Source organism: Acinonyx jubatus, chromosome D4, assembly GCF_027475565.1.
Source record: "Acinonyx jubatus isolate Ajub_Pintada_27869175 chromosome D4, VMU_Ajub_asm_v1.0, whole genome shotgun sequence".
In the NCBI taxonomy this organism is placed as follows: domain Eukaryota; kingdom Metazoa; phylum Chordata; class Mammalia; order Carnivora; family Felidae; genus Acinonyx; species Acinonyx jubatus.
The window spans coordinates 33234544-33249952 of record NC_069391.1 but is presented as its reverse complement, the minus strand read 5'-3'; the positions used below and the strand labels follow the sequence as shown (position 1 = coordinate 33249952).

Sequence of the window (15409 nt, the reverse complement as noted above, 5' to 3'; positions counted from 1 at the left end):
CTGGGATGCCAGATAATGAGCGTGATGGTGCTTTGGACCTTAGTGGTAGCAGTGGAGTAGAGTGGTGGATTAGCAAAGGATTTGGCAGTACAGTCTGTAGGATTATTACAAAACGTCTCAGACAATATCCCACTGATCTCCTAATATGATCGCTCTAAGGGTTCAATTATTCAGTTAATATTATTTATTGAGTGTGTACTATGGGCTGTGTACTTTTCCAGATGCTGGGGATATAGCAGTGAATAAAAGACAACCCTTCCTCCCCACCCACGTCCTCACAGAGCTCACATTCTAGTGGATGGGGCAGTATTTGTGACAGAGATAAGAATTTGGATGGAATGTGCCAAACTCATTCATACAGAATATACCATAGTATATAGTCAATGCACTATATACAGAGAACCCTGTATATCAAAACCTGGTTGTCTCTCTCCTTTTGGAGAGTCCACATATTAGGACTGCTCTTTCCTGCTCCACCAAACTCAGGTGGGGACTGTTAACATGTTCTGGCCAGTAGAATATCTGTGGAAGTGACATGTGACGCTTTGGAGTGGAAGCTTTAAAAATCAGTACAAGCTTCACCATGTACTCTTTTCCTTTGCGGCACAAAGTGTCCCAGAAGATGCCCCACCAGCTGTGTCCTGAAGTTATGACACTATGGGGGGAAGCTGCTGTTGACTCCTGATGGACAGGTACTCTGATGAGTAAGGAACCTTTATTATCCTAGTCTTGGATTGTTTATTTATTTATTTATTTGCTACTACAGCAAAACCTAGCACACCCTGACTAATACATGTTCTCTTTTACTTCTTCACTCTCTGAAAGGCATTAAATCCAAACTCAATCCTGTCTCATACTTTAGAAAAGTAAGCCCACTATCTCAGCACTGTAACTTAAACTTAAAATTTCTTTTTTTACCCAACGCGGGCTCGAACTCACAAACTGTGAGATCATGACCTGAGCCGAAGTCGGACGCTCAACCTTCTGAGCCACCCAGGTGCCCCTGTAACTTAAGCTTTAAACCAAGAATCTGGAGGCATGTGTTATAGAGAGGATGTAGTTGGTGACAATCCATTCTGTGTGTATCTGTGTGTATCTGTGTGTGTGTGTGTGTGTGTGTGTGTGTGTGTGTATCTAATCTTGCCCACCAGCCTGTGCAGTCCTTGAGGGAGCCTGAGTATGGCAGACACAGGGGCACCCAATAACCGTTGAAGAAGCACCCCAATGACACATAATTTACAAAGAGTAGGTTATTTGGAATTTTCTCCACTAAAAAGAGGGAAGGTCTCTGTGAGTGAAATGGCTTATGTTTCTGCTGACATGGATGTGTGGGGGTGGGGAAAGATCACCCAAATTTAAGGCTTATTTTTTCCAGAATGGTTTTACCAAGGTACACAGTGGCCAGAAGATGTCAGGATTACCGACAATTTTCCAGCCATTCTGTTCCAGGCACTTGAGAATTTCTAGTAAATAGATCATCCCCTGGAGAGCACCTGGACAGGTAGGGACCAGAGAATCTCTAACCTCAGGGCTGTGCCCTCGTGTTGTGGCTCTGTGTGTTTTGTTTTGTGTCCTGAGGGAACTTTGGAGCCGGAGTGCCTCCTGAAAGCACAAGGGAATCCAACAAGGAAGATGAAATAAACTGTAATCTCTCACATATCTAAGATGCCTTCTGATGATACAAGATGTTCCAGAAATGTGGCTGTGGCCAGCAGAGCCCGTCTGTCCACACATGGGGCCCACGATGCTGACTGCAGCTGGTGCTGAGCCGGGACCCACGCCAGAAGGCGAGTATCTGTGGACATCCCTAAATGTCTCTCTGGCATATTACTCCTATTAAATCTTGCCCTGCATTCTCATTTTAATAACTTAATCTGGAATTTACACCTTGTCTCCTCTCCTGGAGGGCCTGAGGCAGCACACAATAAAAGCCCAAACACAAGAGGACTGTTAAAAATAAAGACAAATGATCAGAAAGCAAGATAATCCTCCAGGAACTTGAGATAAGATGGTTACTGCAACGAGAGTGTTGAATTCAGTTCCTACTTTCTGGCAGCCAAGGTTAAAAAGAAAGAGTGGCTTATTCAGTTACGATTGCCTGATCGAAGGAAGGAAGGAAGCAGATACAAGTTCATGGGGAGAGCACAATCCATTTCCTGAAGCTAAATTCCAAGAGGATCTATCCTGTGGATCTTCATCTTAGGGGCACTAAGTCACAAACTGAACAACAGTCCTTTATAGAAGATGCTGAATCATTCTTCAATTGGCAGCTTTAGCCCTATAAGTGGGCCCTTGATAAAAGGCGAGGGTGTAGTATTAAATTAAATTGCAACTCGGCGAAGACATTTCTTGGAGAAGCCGGCTTAATGGGCCCAGACAGATGGGTTGAATTTGGACATATGGAGGCATGGGGAGAGAGTTCCAGGTGGAGGAAACAATTTATTCAATAAATATTTACCGAGCACTTACTCTGAGCCAGGCCCTGCCAGTGAGTGGGTACTGGGGACACACAGATGGCCTTGCCCTCCAAGGAGGTCACGGACTAGGGGTCCAAGTGCACAGACAGTCAATTACCGGTGTTGTGACTGGAATGAGGGGCAAACAGGGTAAGGAGCTTAGGCAGATATGCGTGTTCCAAAGACTCCTGGAGAAGATGCTTCAGAGCTGCTTCTTGAAGGACAAATAGGAACTTTTTGCATGAAGATGGCCTTGAGGTGGTGTGGAGGCTGTACTGGGTAGAGGGGACAGCATGTACAAAGGCGTGGAGGAAGAGAGAAAGTGGTATTTTGGAAGAACACAACTCATTCCGGGTAACTGAGCGCAAGGAGTGAGGAGGGGCTCAGAGATGGGGAGGCAAATAAAACCAGAATGTCGAGGTCCTCTGGGCCTGCTAAGGAGTGTGAGCTTCATCCTCTCGCCGATGGGGAGGATTTTAACCAGGAGAGTGAACTGGCCAGAAGCTCAGATGATGTAGCCACCCCCGGGGAGGAGTTGGTGCCCTAGCAGACTCCACCAGAGGTCCTTGTGGGGTCCTGCCACCCTGCCTGGGAGTTGGCTGGGGCCCTAGCCCAGCCATCCACGACCCCATAGATGACTAGGGATGATAAAGACCTGTCCCACTGTCCAGGGCTGGCAGTGATGACCCATTGCTTGGAATGTGACCCTTTGCATCAAAGTTTTGGGCCACCTGTGAACAGCCCACAGAGAAGAGTGGACCCTGATCCTTAGCACTACCCTCACCCTGGCCATTCTGATACCTCTTTATTTCAAAATGAATAGTGTGAGATGGAGCTTGGACAAGCTTTATGAGGATACCAGATGTTTCCAGAAAGTATCTGCTTTGTGATTGGATTTTTCTGCAGAGCAACTGTAGAGGGAGGTAGAAGATAAGAGTGAAAATTATTTAAAACTCTATGTATTCGCCTCTTCCAATATCTGTTTCCATAGAAACATACAGGAATAAGCCACCAGTTTCAAAGCCAAGTGTAGTCTATGACTTTGAAAGCCCTGGTTTGCTTCCTCATAAAGGACGGTAAAAGCATGGAATGTGGAGGGAAGTTTGAAATACCCCTCTATTCCAGACTGCCCTTAACGTGATGACTGCTTGAATGGCCAGAAAGCCACAGAACCCGGAGTGCTGGGAATTCTTGATGCAGAATGCTTGCAGCCTATGGAGACAGCCTTTCACCATTTCCATAAATAAACGCCACACACATGGCTCCCATGGGTGCCTGTATTGCACATGATTCCATCTCTTACTGCCACCTGCCTGGGAGCAGATGGGGGAATGTCTTCAGGGAGGGCAGGTGGTCTAAGGATGCTGCCCTGTGGCTCTGAGGGGTGTTCAACATTCGGCGATTTTTTGTGCTGTCCACCATTTTCTCTTCATTCAAAACCATTTCAGAGTGGAGGTGGAGGTGGTGGTTTGGTGTAAAAGGAAGGCTTGGGAAAAAAACCCAAACAACTCTTCCACCTAGATTCACAGGCTGTCTTCACACCATGAGTATACACTGCTTTTACTTCCAGGGGAAATCATCTCAAATTATTTTCCTTAAAAGAAAAAAAAAATGCCATATGGGTGTGTGTGTATGAACACACATGCCCAGTGTCAATTCTTGGTTTTCATCTTACTTGATCTAAAAGCAGCATTTGACACACGTGGTCAAAACTTCCCCCTTGAAACACTTTCTTCATTTGGTTTCCTAGACACCAGACTCATCTGGGTTCCTTCCTCTCTTGGTGGCTTCTCCTTCTAGGTCCTTTGTGTTTCTTTCTTACCTTCCTGATATGGGAGTATCACTAGATACTCAAACACTGGATTGATTGAGGGTCTATGCTTGTTTCCCTCCCCCTGAAGGGCTCTCATCCAAGGTTTTCAATGCCATCGGTGTGTTGACCACATCCAAGTTCCCATCTCCCTTACATGTCTTACATGTCTCCCCAAACTCCAGACCTGTGTATGTAACACCTATTCACCATCACCACTGGTAGAGTAGTATCAAAACACAAGTGCTTTCCCTTTTTTCTCAAGAATACAAATCACAGTTAAAAACCCCCGTTTAGCCTGCTTGGCAGATTTGCCCACACCTGCTATATCTGAAATGCAGAAACGGCCCATCTTCCCATCAGACTCTGTAAAGCAGAGGAAGAGAGGGATGAGATGATATGGGGGAGATACAAGCCCGGGGCCAAGTCGGGGTGGACCTGTCAGCCCTTGCCTTGGTCTGTGGTGTTTGTCTCAGGGAGCTCTCCCACCTTCGAATGCCCCCTGTGCATGGGCAGCTCTCTCTCCCATGGCCCAGCTTGTGGACAGCTCTCTCTCTTGGCTACTCCCTTCCTTCCTGACCACTGCTTCAAAATTCCCTTCCCAGGCTTCTTCTGTCCCCATCACTGCTTTGTAGTTCCTCGGGCTCCAGTCAGGACATCTTCACTTGTCACTGCACCCACTCCCTGGGTGACAGCACTCATGCCCACAGCCCCCCTCCTCCAATCCCTATCTATAGGACAAACTACTCCCTCGTGCTCTAGGACCCTGTATCCAATATGAGCCACTCTGCCCAGAAGTGAGCTCCTCACATTCCCTCCCAAACCTGCTCCTTATTCTGCACCCTGCCTCAGTGAAGAGGTCTGCCATCCACCACCCAGAGATCTGGGCATTGCCCTTGCTGTCTCCCTGCCCCATCCCTTAGAGTCAATCAATCACCAAGTCTCATCACATCTGCTTCCTTAATCTCTCTCAAAGCCACCTGCTTCTCCCTGTTCCCGCTGCAACTGTCCTGCTCTAGGTCACCATCAGTTCCTGCCTGGATTATAGCAAAACCCATCTCTGAGCCACCTCTGGGCCTCCAGCCTCGCCCCTCCATCTGTTCTCACTCTGCAGCCAGGGCAAATCTGATCATGTCACTCCCCTGATTAAATGTCTTTAATTTTGAAGTTTAACCTCCTCTGTTTAGCACGTAATGTCCCTAACGACCAGCTCTGCCCACGTCTTCATTTGTCTTTCCTGTCACCTCCCCAAAGGCACCCTTGACTTTAGCCAGCAGAACTCTCCCTCTCCCTCTCTCTCTCTCTCTCTCTCTCTCTCTCTCTCTCACACACACACACACACACACACACTTTAAGAAAAAAATAATATACTAATAATTAATATGGTGAGAAACTAGATGTTTTCCCTCTAAGATCGGGAATAAAGTTGGAATGCTCCCTTCTCACCATTCCTATTCAACATTGCAACTTGGAGCCCTAGCTAATACAAATAGTAGACAAAAAAGGAAATAAAAGGTATACAGATTGGGAAGAAAGAAATAAAATTGTCTGTTTGCAGTTGACATGATTATCTATGTTGAAAGTTCCAAAGAGTCAACAAAAAAACCTCCTGGAACTAATAAGCAATTATATAGCAAGGCTGTAGGATATAGGTTAGTATACAAAAGCCAATTTCTTTCCTATATGCCAGAAATGAGCAACTGGAATTTGAAATTAAAAACATAATACCATTTGCATTTTCACCAAAAGCAAAATAAAATACTTAGGTATAAATCTAGCAAAATATGTATAAGATCTATGTGAGGAAATCTACAAAGCTCTGATAAATCAGAGAAGTGCTAAATAAATGGGAGAGACATTCCATGTTCATGGATAGGAAGACTCAATATTGTAAGATATCAGTTCTTCTCAACTTGATCTATAGATTCAGCACAATCCCAAACAAAATCCCAGTAAGTTACTTTGTGGACATTAGCAAACTGATTCTAAAGTTTACATGGAGAAGCAAAAGACCAAGAATAGCCAATACCATATTGAAGAAGAATAAAGTTGGAGAGCAGGCACTATTTGACTTCCAGACTTACTATAAAACTATAGTAATCAGAACAATGTGGTATTGGCAAAAGAAGAGACAAATAGATGAATGGAACAGAATAGAGAGTCCAGAAATAGACCCATACAAATATAGTCAACTGATCTGTGACAAAGACACAAAGGCAATAGAGAAAGGATAGTATTTTTGATAAATGGTGCTGGAACGACAAGACATTCACATGCATAAAAATGAATCTAGGAAATGACCTTGTATTTTTTCACAAAAATTAACTCAAAATGGACCGTAGACCTGAGTGAAAAATGCAAAGCTATAAAACTTCTGAAAGATAACAGGAGAAAATCTAGGTGACCTTGGGGTTGGCAACGAGTTTTTAAATATGGCACTAAAAACATGATCAATGAAAGAAAAAAAAAAGGATAGGCTGGACTTTATTAAAGTAAAAAATTTCTGTTTTGCAAGACAATGTTAAGAGAATGAAAAACAAGATAGAGACTGAGAGAAAAGATTCGCAAAACAAATCTGATAAAGGGCTTGCATCCAAAATATACAAAGAAATTTTAAAACTCAACAATAAAAAAAAAAAAGAGGTTAGAGTGGGAGAGAGCCAAAGCATAAGAGACTCCTAAAAACTGAGAACAAACTGAGGGTTGATGAGGGGTGGGAGGGAGGGGTGGGGGGGGTGATGGGTATTGAGGAGGGCACCTTTTGGGATGAGCACTGGGTGTTGTATGGAAACCAATTTGACAATAAACTTCATATATTGAAAAAAAATAAATAAAACTCAACAATAAGAAGACAATCTAATTAAAAAGTGAGTAAAAGATCTAAACAGACAACTCACTAAAGAAGATACCAAGATGGCAGATAAGTACGTGAAAAGATGCCCTACATCACAGGTCATTAAAAAATTGCAAATTAAAACAGCAATGCAGTATCACTTCATACCTATTAGAACAGCTAAAATCCAAAACACTGACAACACCAAATGCTGGTCAGGATGTACAGCAACAGAAATTCTCATTCACTGCTGATGGGAATGGAAAATGGTACAGACACCTTGCAAGACAGTTTGGTAGTTTCTTACAAAGCTAAACATAGACTTAGCATATGACCCAGTGATCATGCTTCTAGGTATTTACCCAAATGGGTTGAAAACTTATGTCCACACAAAACCCTACACAAAAATGCTTATAGCAGCTTTATTCGTAATTGCCAAAACTTGGAAGCAACCCAGGTGTCCTTTGATGGGCAAATAGATAAACAAACCGTGGTATATCCATACAATGGCATATTATTCAGTGATAAAAGGAGATGTGCTACCAAGTTGTGAAAAGACATGGAAGAAACTTAAAGTCTGAAAAGGCCACCTATCATGATTCCAACCATATGACATACTGGAAAAGGCAAAACTATCATGACAATAAAGAGATCAGTGGTTACCAGCGGTCGGTAAAGTGTTGAGGATATTTAGGACAGTGACCCTGTCCTGTATGACGCTGTAATGGTGGACACATGACTTTTACATTCGGCAAAACCTATAGAATGTGCAACACAAAGAGTGAACCATACCTAATGATAAATTATGGACTTTAGTAAATAATAATGAATCGATATTGATTCATCAGTTAACAAATATATCACACAATACAAGATGTTAATAGAAGAAACCGTGGGGTGTATGCGGGAACTCCCTGTACTTTGTTAATTTCTTTTTTGTAAACCAAAAACTGCTCTAAGCAACAAAGTCTATTAAGTATCCAAATTTTTAAAATGATAGATAGATCATACATTCTATGCTGGCACGTAATATGATCTGGCACGTAACAAGTGCCATATAAATATTTATTGCATGGAAATGAATAAGGGTGTGGAGCTGGGACGTCTCCAGTAGGACTCCAGAATCAGATTTTCATTCTCCGGACACTTGCACATGCTCTCACTGGGAGAATCTCCCCCGCGGGGTTCTTCCCATTATCTGCCAACTCTTCATCCTGCTAATTTACTTCTAACTGCTATCAGAATCTCAATATGCTATGTGATCTAAAGTGATCATGCTTCTTTCCGTGTTTGCTGTCTGCCCATCAACTAGCCTGTGGGGAGGCCATGAGATCAAGGGCCACGGCTACCGTGCTTACCTCCGTGTGCAGAGGTACTGGTTGGGCAGTGTGTGTGTGTGTGTGTGTGTGTGTGTGTGTGTGTGTGTGTGTGTCTCTCTCTCTCTCTCTGACCTGGCTCTGTCCTGGAGAAGCTGGCGGTCCAGCAGCGGTAGGGGCAGGGATGCACTCAGCAGAGACAAACAGCACACTAAGTGTCCCGACAGGGGAAATGTCAGGAAGCTAGGGACAGGAGTGGAGGAGGAGCAGGAGCTTAAATCTGGTAGACCCAGGAATCTCAGGGACACATCCCTGTAGAGATAACACAGGGGTCTGGAACTGAAGTTCATTTACTTATCAGAGAAGGTTCTGGAAGCAGGGACAGCACGGGCAAAGGCTTGAAAGTGTAACACAGACCAAGGCCTATGACTGAAATCTTGAGGTGTTCAGAGTGTTCAGAACAATGGAAGTCATCCAAGAGAGGTGAGGGGAGGTGGGGACAGATGACAAAGATCTTTGATCACTTCTCCCCTAAGCAAAGACTTTCTCTCTCACTGGGGGGTCCTGGGAAAAACAGCCCCTTGAAGGAGAATTTAGGACACCTCATCCCCCAGGCACACTGTTCAACCACCACGTTGTGTCCGACAGAGGAGGGTCTGAGAGAAATCAACCGACTGCTTGGTGCTGAAAACCGACAATAAGCCTACAGGGCTGTGGGTCGACAAATCAAAGGGTTCTGCTACCATGGCAACAGAATGACAGGGCAACCCTAAAATAAGAGGAGAAAAAGAGGAGCAGGCCAGAAAAGGTTCAGAGAGAAATCTCAGCAGATACCTGGAGGGAAACACAGAGACGGAATTTCTGGGCAGAGAGCCAGGGAGCTGGCTCTCCTCCAGGCTCCACCTTGGAAACTCTGGATGCCCCTGGGCAGGAACATCCCGTCCCCAGACTCAGTCTCCTCATCTACGCAGTGAGGCTTTTCCATGGCACCCCACAGCTCCTGCCTTTGAGACCCAATGCCCCGAAAGGTCGCAAATGGACCGCAATTCTCCGCACAGAGCCATTGAGAGCCTCAGTACTTGTTTCAGAAAGGAAGAAAGAAAGGTAAGGTCAGTGATAGCAAACTGTCACTTAACACGGATCGGACTGCACAAGGTTGATCTCCTTTAAAGGGTCCGGGGGGACAGGCTTCCCGGATCTATTTCCGGAGTCTGCTGACTCAGGCTGACGCCAGCCCTGCGGCCTCTCCCTGCCACGGCCACAGCCTGGGGGACCCCTAGTGTGTACCTGGCCTCCACTTTAACCTCCAGTGGAGGTAGCAATGCCCCGCCTCCCCAGCCACCCACGGCTAGGCTTCAAGCCAGTAGGGTCTGGCCTCTGTCAACCTGCCCAGATCCAGGTCTTCCGGCTGGCTCTGCCTGACTTGCTTTCTCCCTCCCTGACATCCTGCCCCAGCCCCCCTCCCCGCCCCCTGCCCGCCACCCCCCACTTTTCTGGACTGCGCTCTAATCTGAGCCCTCATCTGCACGACCTGAAAACGCTCCCTTGCCCTGCCCACTTCACAGACCTGTGCTGATGGCCAAAGGTCTACGAGAGCCCCTAAACCCCACAGAGTGCCATCTGTGTGTTGAAAGGCAGGGTAGGGTATGCATGAGAGGGTAGTTCGTGGTGTTGCTGCTAACCTGCTAGGTAACCTGCGTAAATTAAATCTCTCTGGGTTTCTGTTTCCTCATCATTAAAATTCGGTTGAGGACATCACCTGTTCTGTAATTATTGGGAGGATCTAGTGAGTTAACATGCAGAACTAGCCATCACCGTCATTGCTGTTGCCATTATTGGCATTAGGGCTTGTGTTTAGCACCCAACCCGGTTCTCCCCAGCCGGGAGGCCCGCTTAGCCATGACGGTTCTTCCTCCTGTTGACATCCTGTCTGGATTTCCAGGTCCTGTTCTGGCAGTGGATGAGGAAGTCCCCGGGGTGAACTTTGCCAACTGTGCACCATGAGTGGTGACCAGGTGCCACCTCCCCTCTGGAAACAGTCTGTCTGCCTCTGACCTCCTGCCCTTTTGGCTGTGGGTACGGTCCGCGTCCAGGTTATCCTCCTTGGCAGTCCTGGCTGTGCCTCTCTGGAGTCCTGCTTCCTTCCAAAGTGAGGCTGGAAGGCCGGGAGATGCAGGCCCAGCCCTAAAGCTCTCTCCTGCAACCCCGCTGGCACAGAATAGCATCCTCTAACACGGCTCCAGCTTCGTGACTTCTCCCTGCGCCGAGTAAACCCTCTATGTATTCCCCTACAAATGAAGCTGGGCGTCTTATGTGCTAGAAAACCTTCTCGTCCAGAAGGGTAAAAACCTCTGTCCCCAGTGCATAAAACGACTATTTCCATGTTAGTTTAAGAATCCACACTACATTCCGCAAAAAGATTTCTCTAACGATGCAAACTCCAGGTCTCTCAACAGAATTTGCTACATTGTATGGAGATCACCATGCACAGCACAGCGTTCAAGCCATTCGAGCCCAGCTCTCTCCCACCAAGGCAAGTTTAACTGCTCTAACAGCAAGACAACAAAACCACCACTTCCAAAGGGTCTTGAACTTCCCTAATTTGGAGCACCCTGGGAAGACCAGTGTGAGTAAAGGGCAAGGCCGAATGCAAGACTATTACAATACACACTTAACAGTACTTTTATGTAAGGTTCTTTACGTTAATAGCACTTACCACCTGGAAAATCATATGGTAACTAGAAGGAGCTATCAGGATGTTTACTCCCTAGTGGCACTCCTTAGGGAACTTCCTATAAGGGAGGTTGGAATGCAGTCTCATTTCTGGACCAACGGATCATGCAAATGGGGGCTTCTGCAATGTGCAGAGAATATACTCATTTAAAGGGCCCAACATTTCTTATTTCTGCATGTATTAATATCACTAGACAATTCTTTCACTGTTTTTGTTTTTTTTTTTTTCCACGGGAGTGAAGGCTTTCTATCTGGCCTTTCTGAAATAGGTCTCAGATGGAAGGAAACAGAACTAAATGAGGAGTTTCTGACAGGGAACGTGGGCCCTTGTGCAGCTGTGAAGATTCCCCCATAACTACCTTGAGTTCTTGCTAATCAGTGCACTTTGGGCAGCCAGGGAGCTGTGCCGCCTCCCTGTCCCAGCGCTTGTGGGAGCTCGCAAGCCTTCCAGCCTCCTTCTGGCTGGGGCTGGCGCTTACCTCCATGCTGTACCTCTCCACAGTCCTCCTCAAGGGATCGACAGCCTGCCAGCAAATCAGGATGCACAGGTCGATCAGCAGCATGCCCCCGACAATCACCAGCAGTTTCTGGTCCTTGATGATCTGCAGGCAGGGCAGGGGCAGAAGGGGGCAGAAGGGAGCAGACGTGAGGGAGGTTCCCGAATAGCAGCTGAGGCGCTGCCTCAGGGGAGTGACAGCATTGTGTCACCCTCAGTTTTAGAATCTCTCAGGACTCTCCATCACCTGCAGGATAAATCTAGCCAAACTCCTTTGCTTGGCATTCAAGGCCTTTCATGAGCTTGGTCTGACCACTCCCCAGAACACACATGTGCACTTAGTTAGGTTTGATGACACCTAGTTTCTGGACCTGCTGTGATTTTCACCGCTTTCCCTTTCCCCCCAACCCTCCCCCCCCAACTCCCACCCCCAGGCCTTTGTAGGTGCCAGTTCTATTATCTGAAACATCCTATTCTTTCTGTCTAGCAAATTCCTAATAATCCCTAGAGACCCAGGTCAATTGTCACCTCCTCTGTGAAGTCCCCTGTAACTCCCACAGCAGAATTAATCACTCCCATAGCACTTTGTTCACATACTTATCAGAAGTGACAATAGTAACACCAAGGAGAAGAATAGCTAATATTTAATGAATACTTACTCTGTGCCTGCCTCTAGGTTGATTAATGGGTTACATACATGATCTCTTACAAAGGCAGATACTATTATTATTCCCATTTTATGGATGAAGACACCAAGGTTTGTGAGGGGCTAGGTAACTTGCTCAGTGTAATATAGTTAGTAAGAGGTGAAGTCCAGATGTAAACCAAGCTCCTCCTTTCTCTACAGTCCACACCCTCAAACACTTATAGCACAAACCAGATGCTACAGTGACCAGATGCTATATCGTGTTACATGTTTGTCCTCCTCAGTAAACTGGGGAGACCCTAACAGAAGGGAAGCCAATTTTATTTTTTGTGCATCCTTGGTACCGAGCAGGGCCTGGCAAGCAGTAGACACTTAAAAGTTTGATAGATTGAATTGCGATGAAGGAGTATAAAAAGAAGAAATAGAATTTCCATCCCTCTTTGCAGCCTGGGATATCTTTATTACACTGCGAAACTCCCACCCCACTTTATGTCTGTTTGACGGGGACTGGCCCTGGGGACAAATGAGGCCAGCACCAAAGACAACCTGTATTTCACTCATTGCACCTTTATGTGCCTCCTGCCCCCAAAGCTCATGTGATAAAATCATTCGGGAAGAGGCTATAGAAAAACAAACAAAACTGAGGCAGAAGCTTAAGAAATATCACCAGGTCTGGCTTTTAATGATTAAAGCCATTTTAAAAAGAGAAATAGAAACTCAAGAGGTCTCTCTGTTGCCGAATTGTAGAAGAACAGAAATGTATTGCTGAGTTCCTGCCAAAGAGATCAAATCCACCCAAACCGCTTTACCTGGGGACTGGGCACTGGTAAAGCCCCCCTCTTTGAGGTTTTCTGGAAGCATTCAGTGAACCACTGATGGTTTATAGAAATCCAGCTTAACCCTTGCTCTCTGGGGAACTAGGCAACTCCCTGCTAGCCCTGAGAAATTGGGGCATAAGGAAGACATGCCCAGGGAGCTGAGGACGCGGGGGACAGGCTGGAAGGCGCCTCCCTACTTAACGCTCACCCAGGGCTGTTGGAGCCCGCAGGCAGGGGCCCACGCTGTGCTGGACCCTGGCAGGTCCTTCTCCCACCTTCCTGCTACACCCTTCTCAGCACCGAGCCCGAGGTGCTTCTCAGTGAACCCAGGCACGCCCTGCACAGGGTGTATGCTGCAGATGTGTTCCGGTCTGAGTGGGGGCAGGGACCAGCTCGTCTCCCCTCTGTGCTCTGGTGTCTGATACAGGGACTGGCTCTCAGGCCTTCTTGGGGAAAGTTTGGGGGAAAAAAAGAATGAGCTCTCAGAAAGAGGCCAGGAGGAAGTGGCACTGTAAGTTTAAGGTCACTGTCTCCTGCCCAGGGCCCAGGTTCTACTCCCTCCGGGGCATCTCCTGCTGCAGGTTTCCACCCTCCCCACCTGACAGCCTCCAAACCCTTCAGGGAACGCACCTTCTTCTCCCTGTCCTTGCTAGAAGGCTGGGGGACATTTCACTGGAGTTTATGGCCACATTCCTCGTCTTCAGAGCCCCTACGACAGTTGCAACTTCACCTATATATATGGGATCATTTGATTTGTATCCCTACTCCCTTGTAGACTGTGAACTCTGCATGACTTGGTTTTGCTCATCACTGTATTCTTAGTGCATGTCTGAGGCCTGGCATAGGAAAAGTGCTCAATAGGCACTGGTTGATGGATGATGGCCCAGGAAAATATGCCCTGAGCACCCATGCAGGGCCAGGCCCTGTGCTGGGCACTGGAGATGCAGAGATGGACAGACCCTGGTGCTGCCCTCCAGGGTTAGGAGGACAGACAGACTTGCCAGGGACGATTACAAGAGGGTACCGGGAGGAGAGGAGGTGGCTTCACAGAGGAGTTGCTGGGGGCCACTGGGGAGAAGGGAATGTCAGACAGAAGAAGCAGCTGGGAGAGCTGAGGGGCTGGTTCAGGGGAGTGAGTGCATCACATCGCCCCTGATTCAGGATTCTTCTATGACCCCCCCTCACCGGGGCGGGGAGGATAAATCCAGCCAAACTCCTTTGTTTGGCATTCAAGCCTTTCCCAAGAGTGGCCTAACTATTCCCCACCCCCCCCCCCCCCACCCCGGACTTGTTAATGCTTAACCACACCCTAGTCTCTGGCAGAGTTGTGATTTTTGCCCTCCAGACCTTTGTAGGTGCTGGTTCTTTTGTTTGAAACACCCTAATCTTTCTGTGAGAGATTTTGTGTGAGTGGGGTGGGTGGGGGTGGCTAGAGAGGGGGCTAGTGAGGTGGAAAGCCTGCATGACAGGGGGCTGCCGGAGGCTGAAGCATCATTAAGCAGTAGAGTCATGGGGAGTTCTCTGCAGCCTGGAGGGGTAGACCTGAGGCAGGGAGCCTGCAGGAGGAGGCCAGTTAGGAGCTGAGACAGTTGTCCGGGTAAGCAGGGAGGAGGCTTGATTCAGAGACACCGTGATGGTCAGGAGGATGCTGGTGCCATAAATAGCAGGTAGGCGGAGTGGCTGGCTTCAGTCTCGGGTCCGCTCTCCCTCCCCAAAACTCCCCCACCAGCAAGCGCTAGCATGTCTCACAGGGTCTGTGAGACAAAAGGTCTACGACTCTTCCCACAGTCTACCTTCGAGGAGGCAGTGACCTTGAACGTGCGCAACACTTTTATGTCGGTGCACACTGATGCCATCACACTGAGTTCTCTCTCTGAAGCTAGGAGGCTACCAGTGCTCCATTGTCCCTGAGTGCAAAGGCATACAGTAACAATGACTGAGCACAGGTTCTGGAATCAGATCTGAGTGTGACTCTTACTAATTAACTGTGTGGCCTTGGGTAAGTTTCTTAACCCCTCTGAGCCAGGTTCCTCATCTACCAAATGGAAGCAGTAACCACACAAATGGCACTGGATTACCAAAGTCTGTCTGACTATAACTGCTCAACAGCGGTTGGCTGTTTTTATTAAATGTCACTTTCCATTGTTGTCTAGAGCAGGGGTCAGCAAACCATGGATCTGGCCCACTGCTTGTTTTTGTAAATAAAGTTTTATTGGAACACAGCCATTCCCTCGGGCTGCTTTCATTCTCCACCAGCAGAGTTTAGTGGTTGCGACAGCAGCTCTGTGGCCTGCAAAGTCT

At 47.1% G+C, this 15409-nt stretch overlaps 1 protein-coding gene across 1 annotated transcript in view; it reads right to left on the bottom strand.

The window, feature by feature from the left end:
* GABBR2 (gamma-aminobutyric acid type B receptor subunit 2) overlaps positions 1-15409 on the bottom strand; it is a 348681-nt gene that overhangs the window by 45103 nt on the left and 288169 nt on the right. Inside the window, exon 13 of the mRNA XM_027039527.2 lies at positions 11628-11750. Within this exon, the coding sequence (XP_026895328.1) occupies positions 11628-11750 (123 nt within the window). The remainder of the gene's footprint in view (positions 1-11627; positions 11751-15409) is intronic.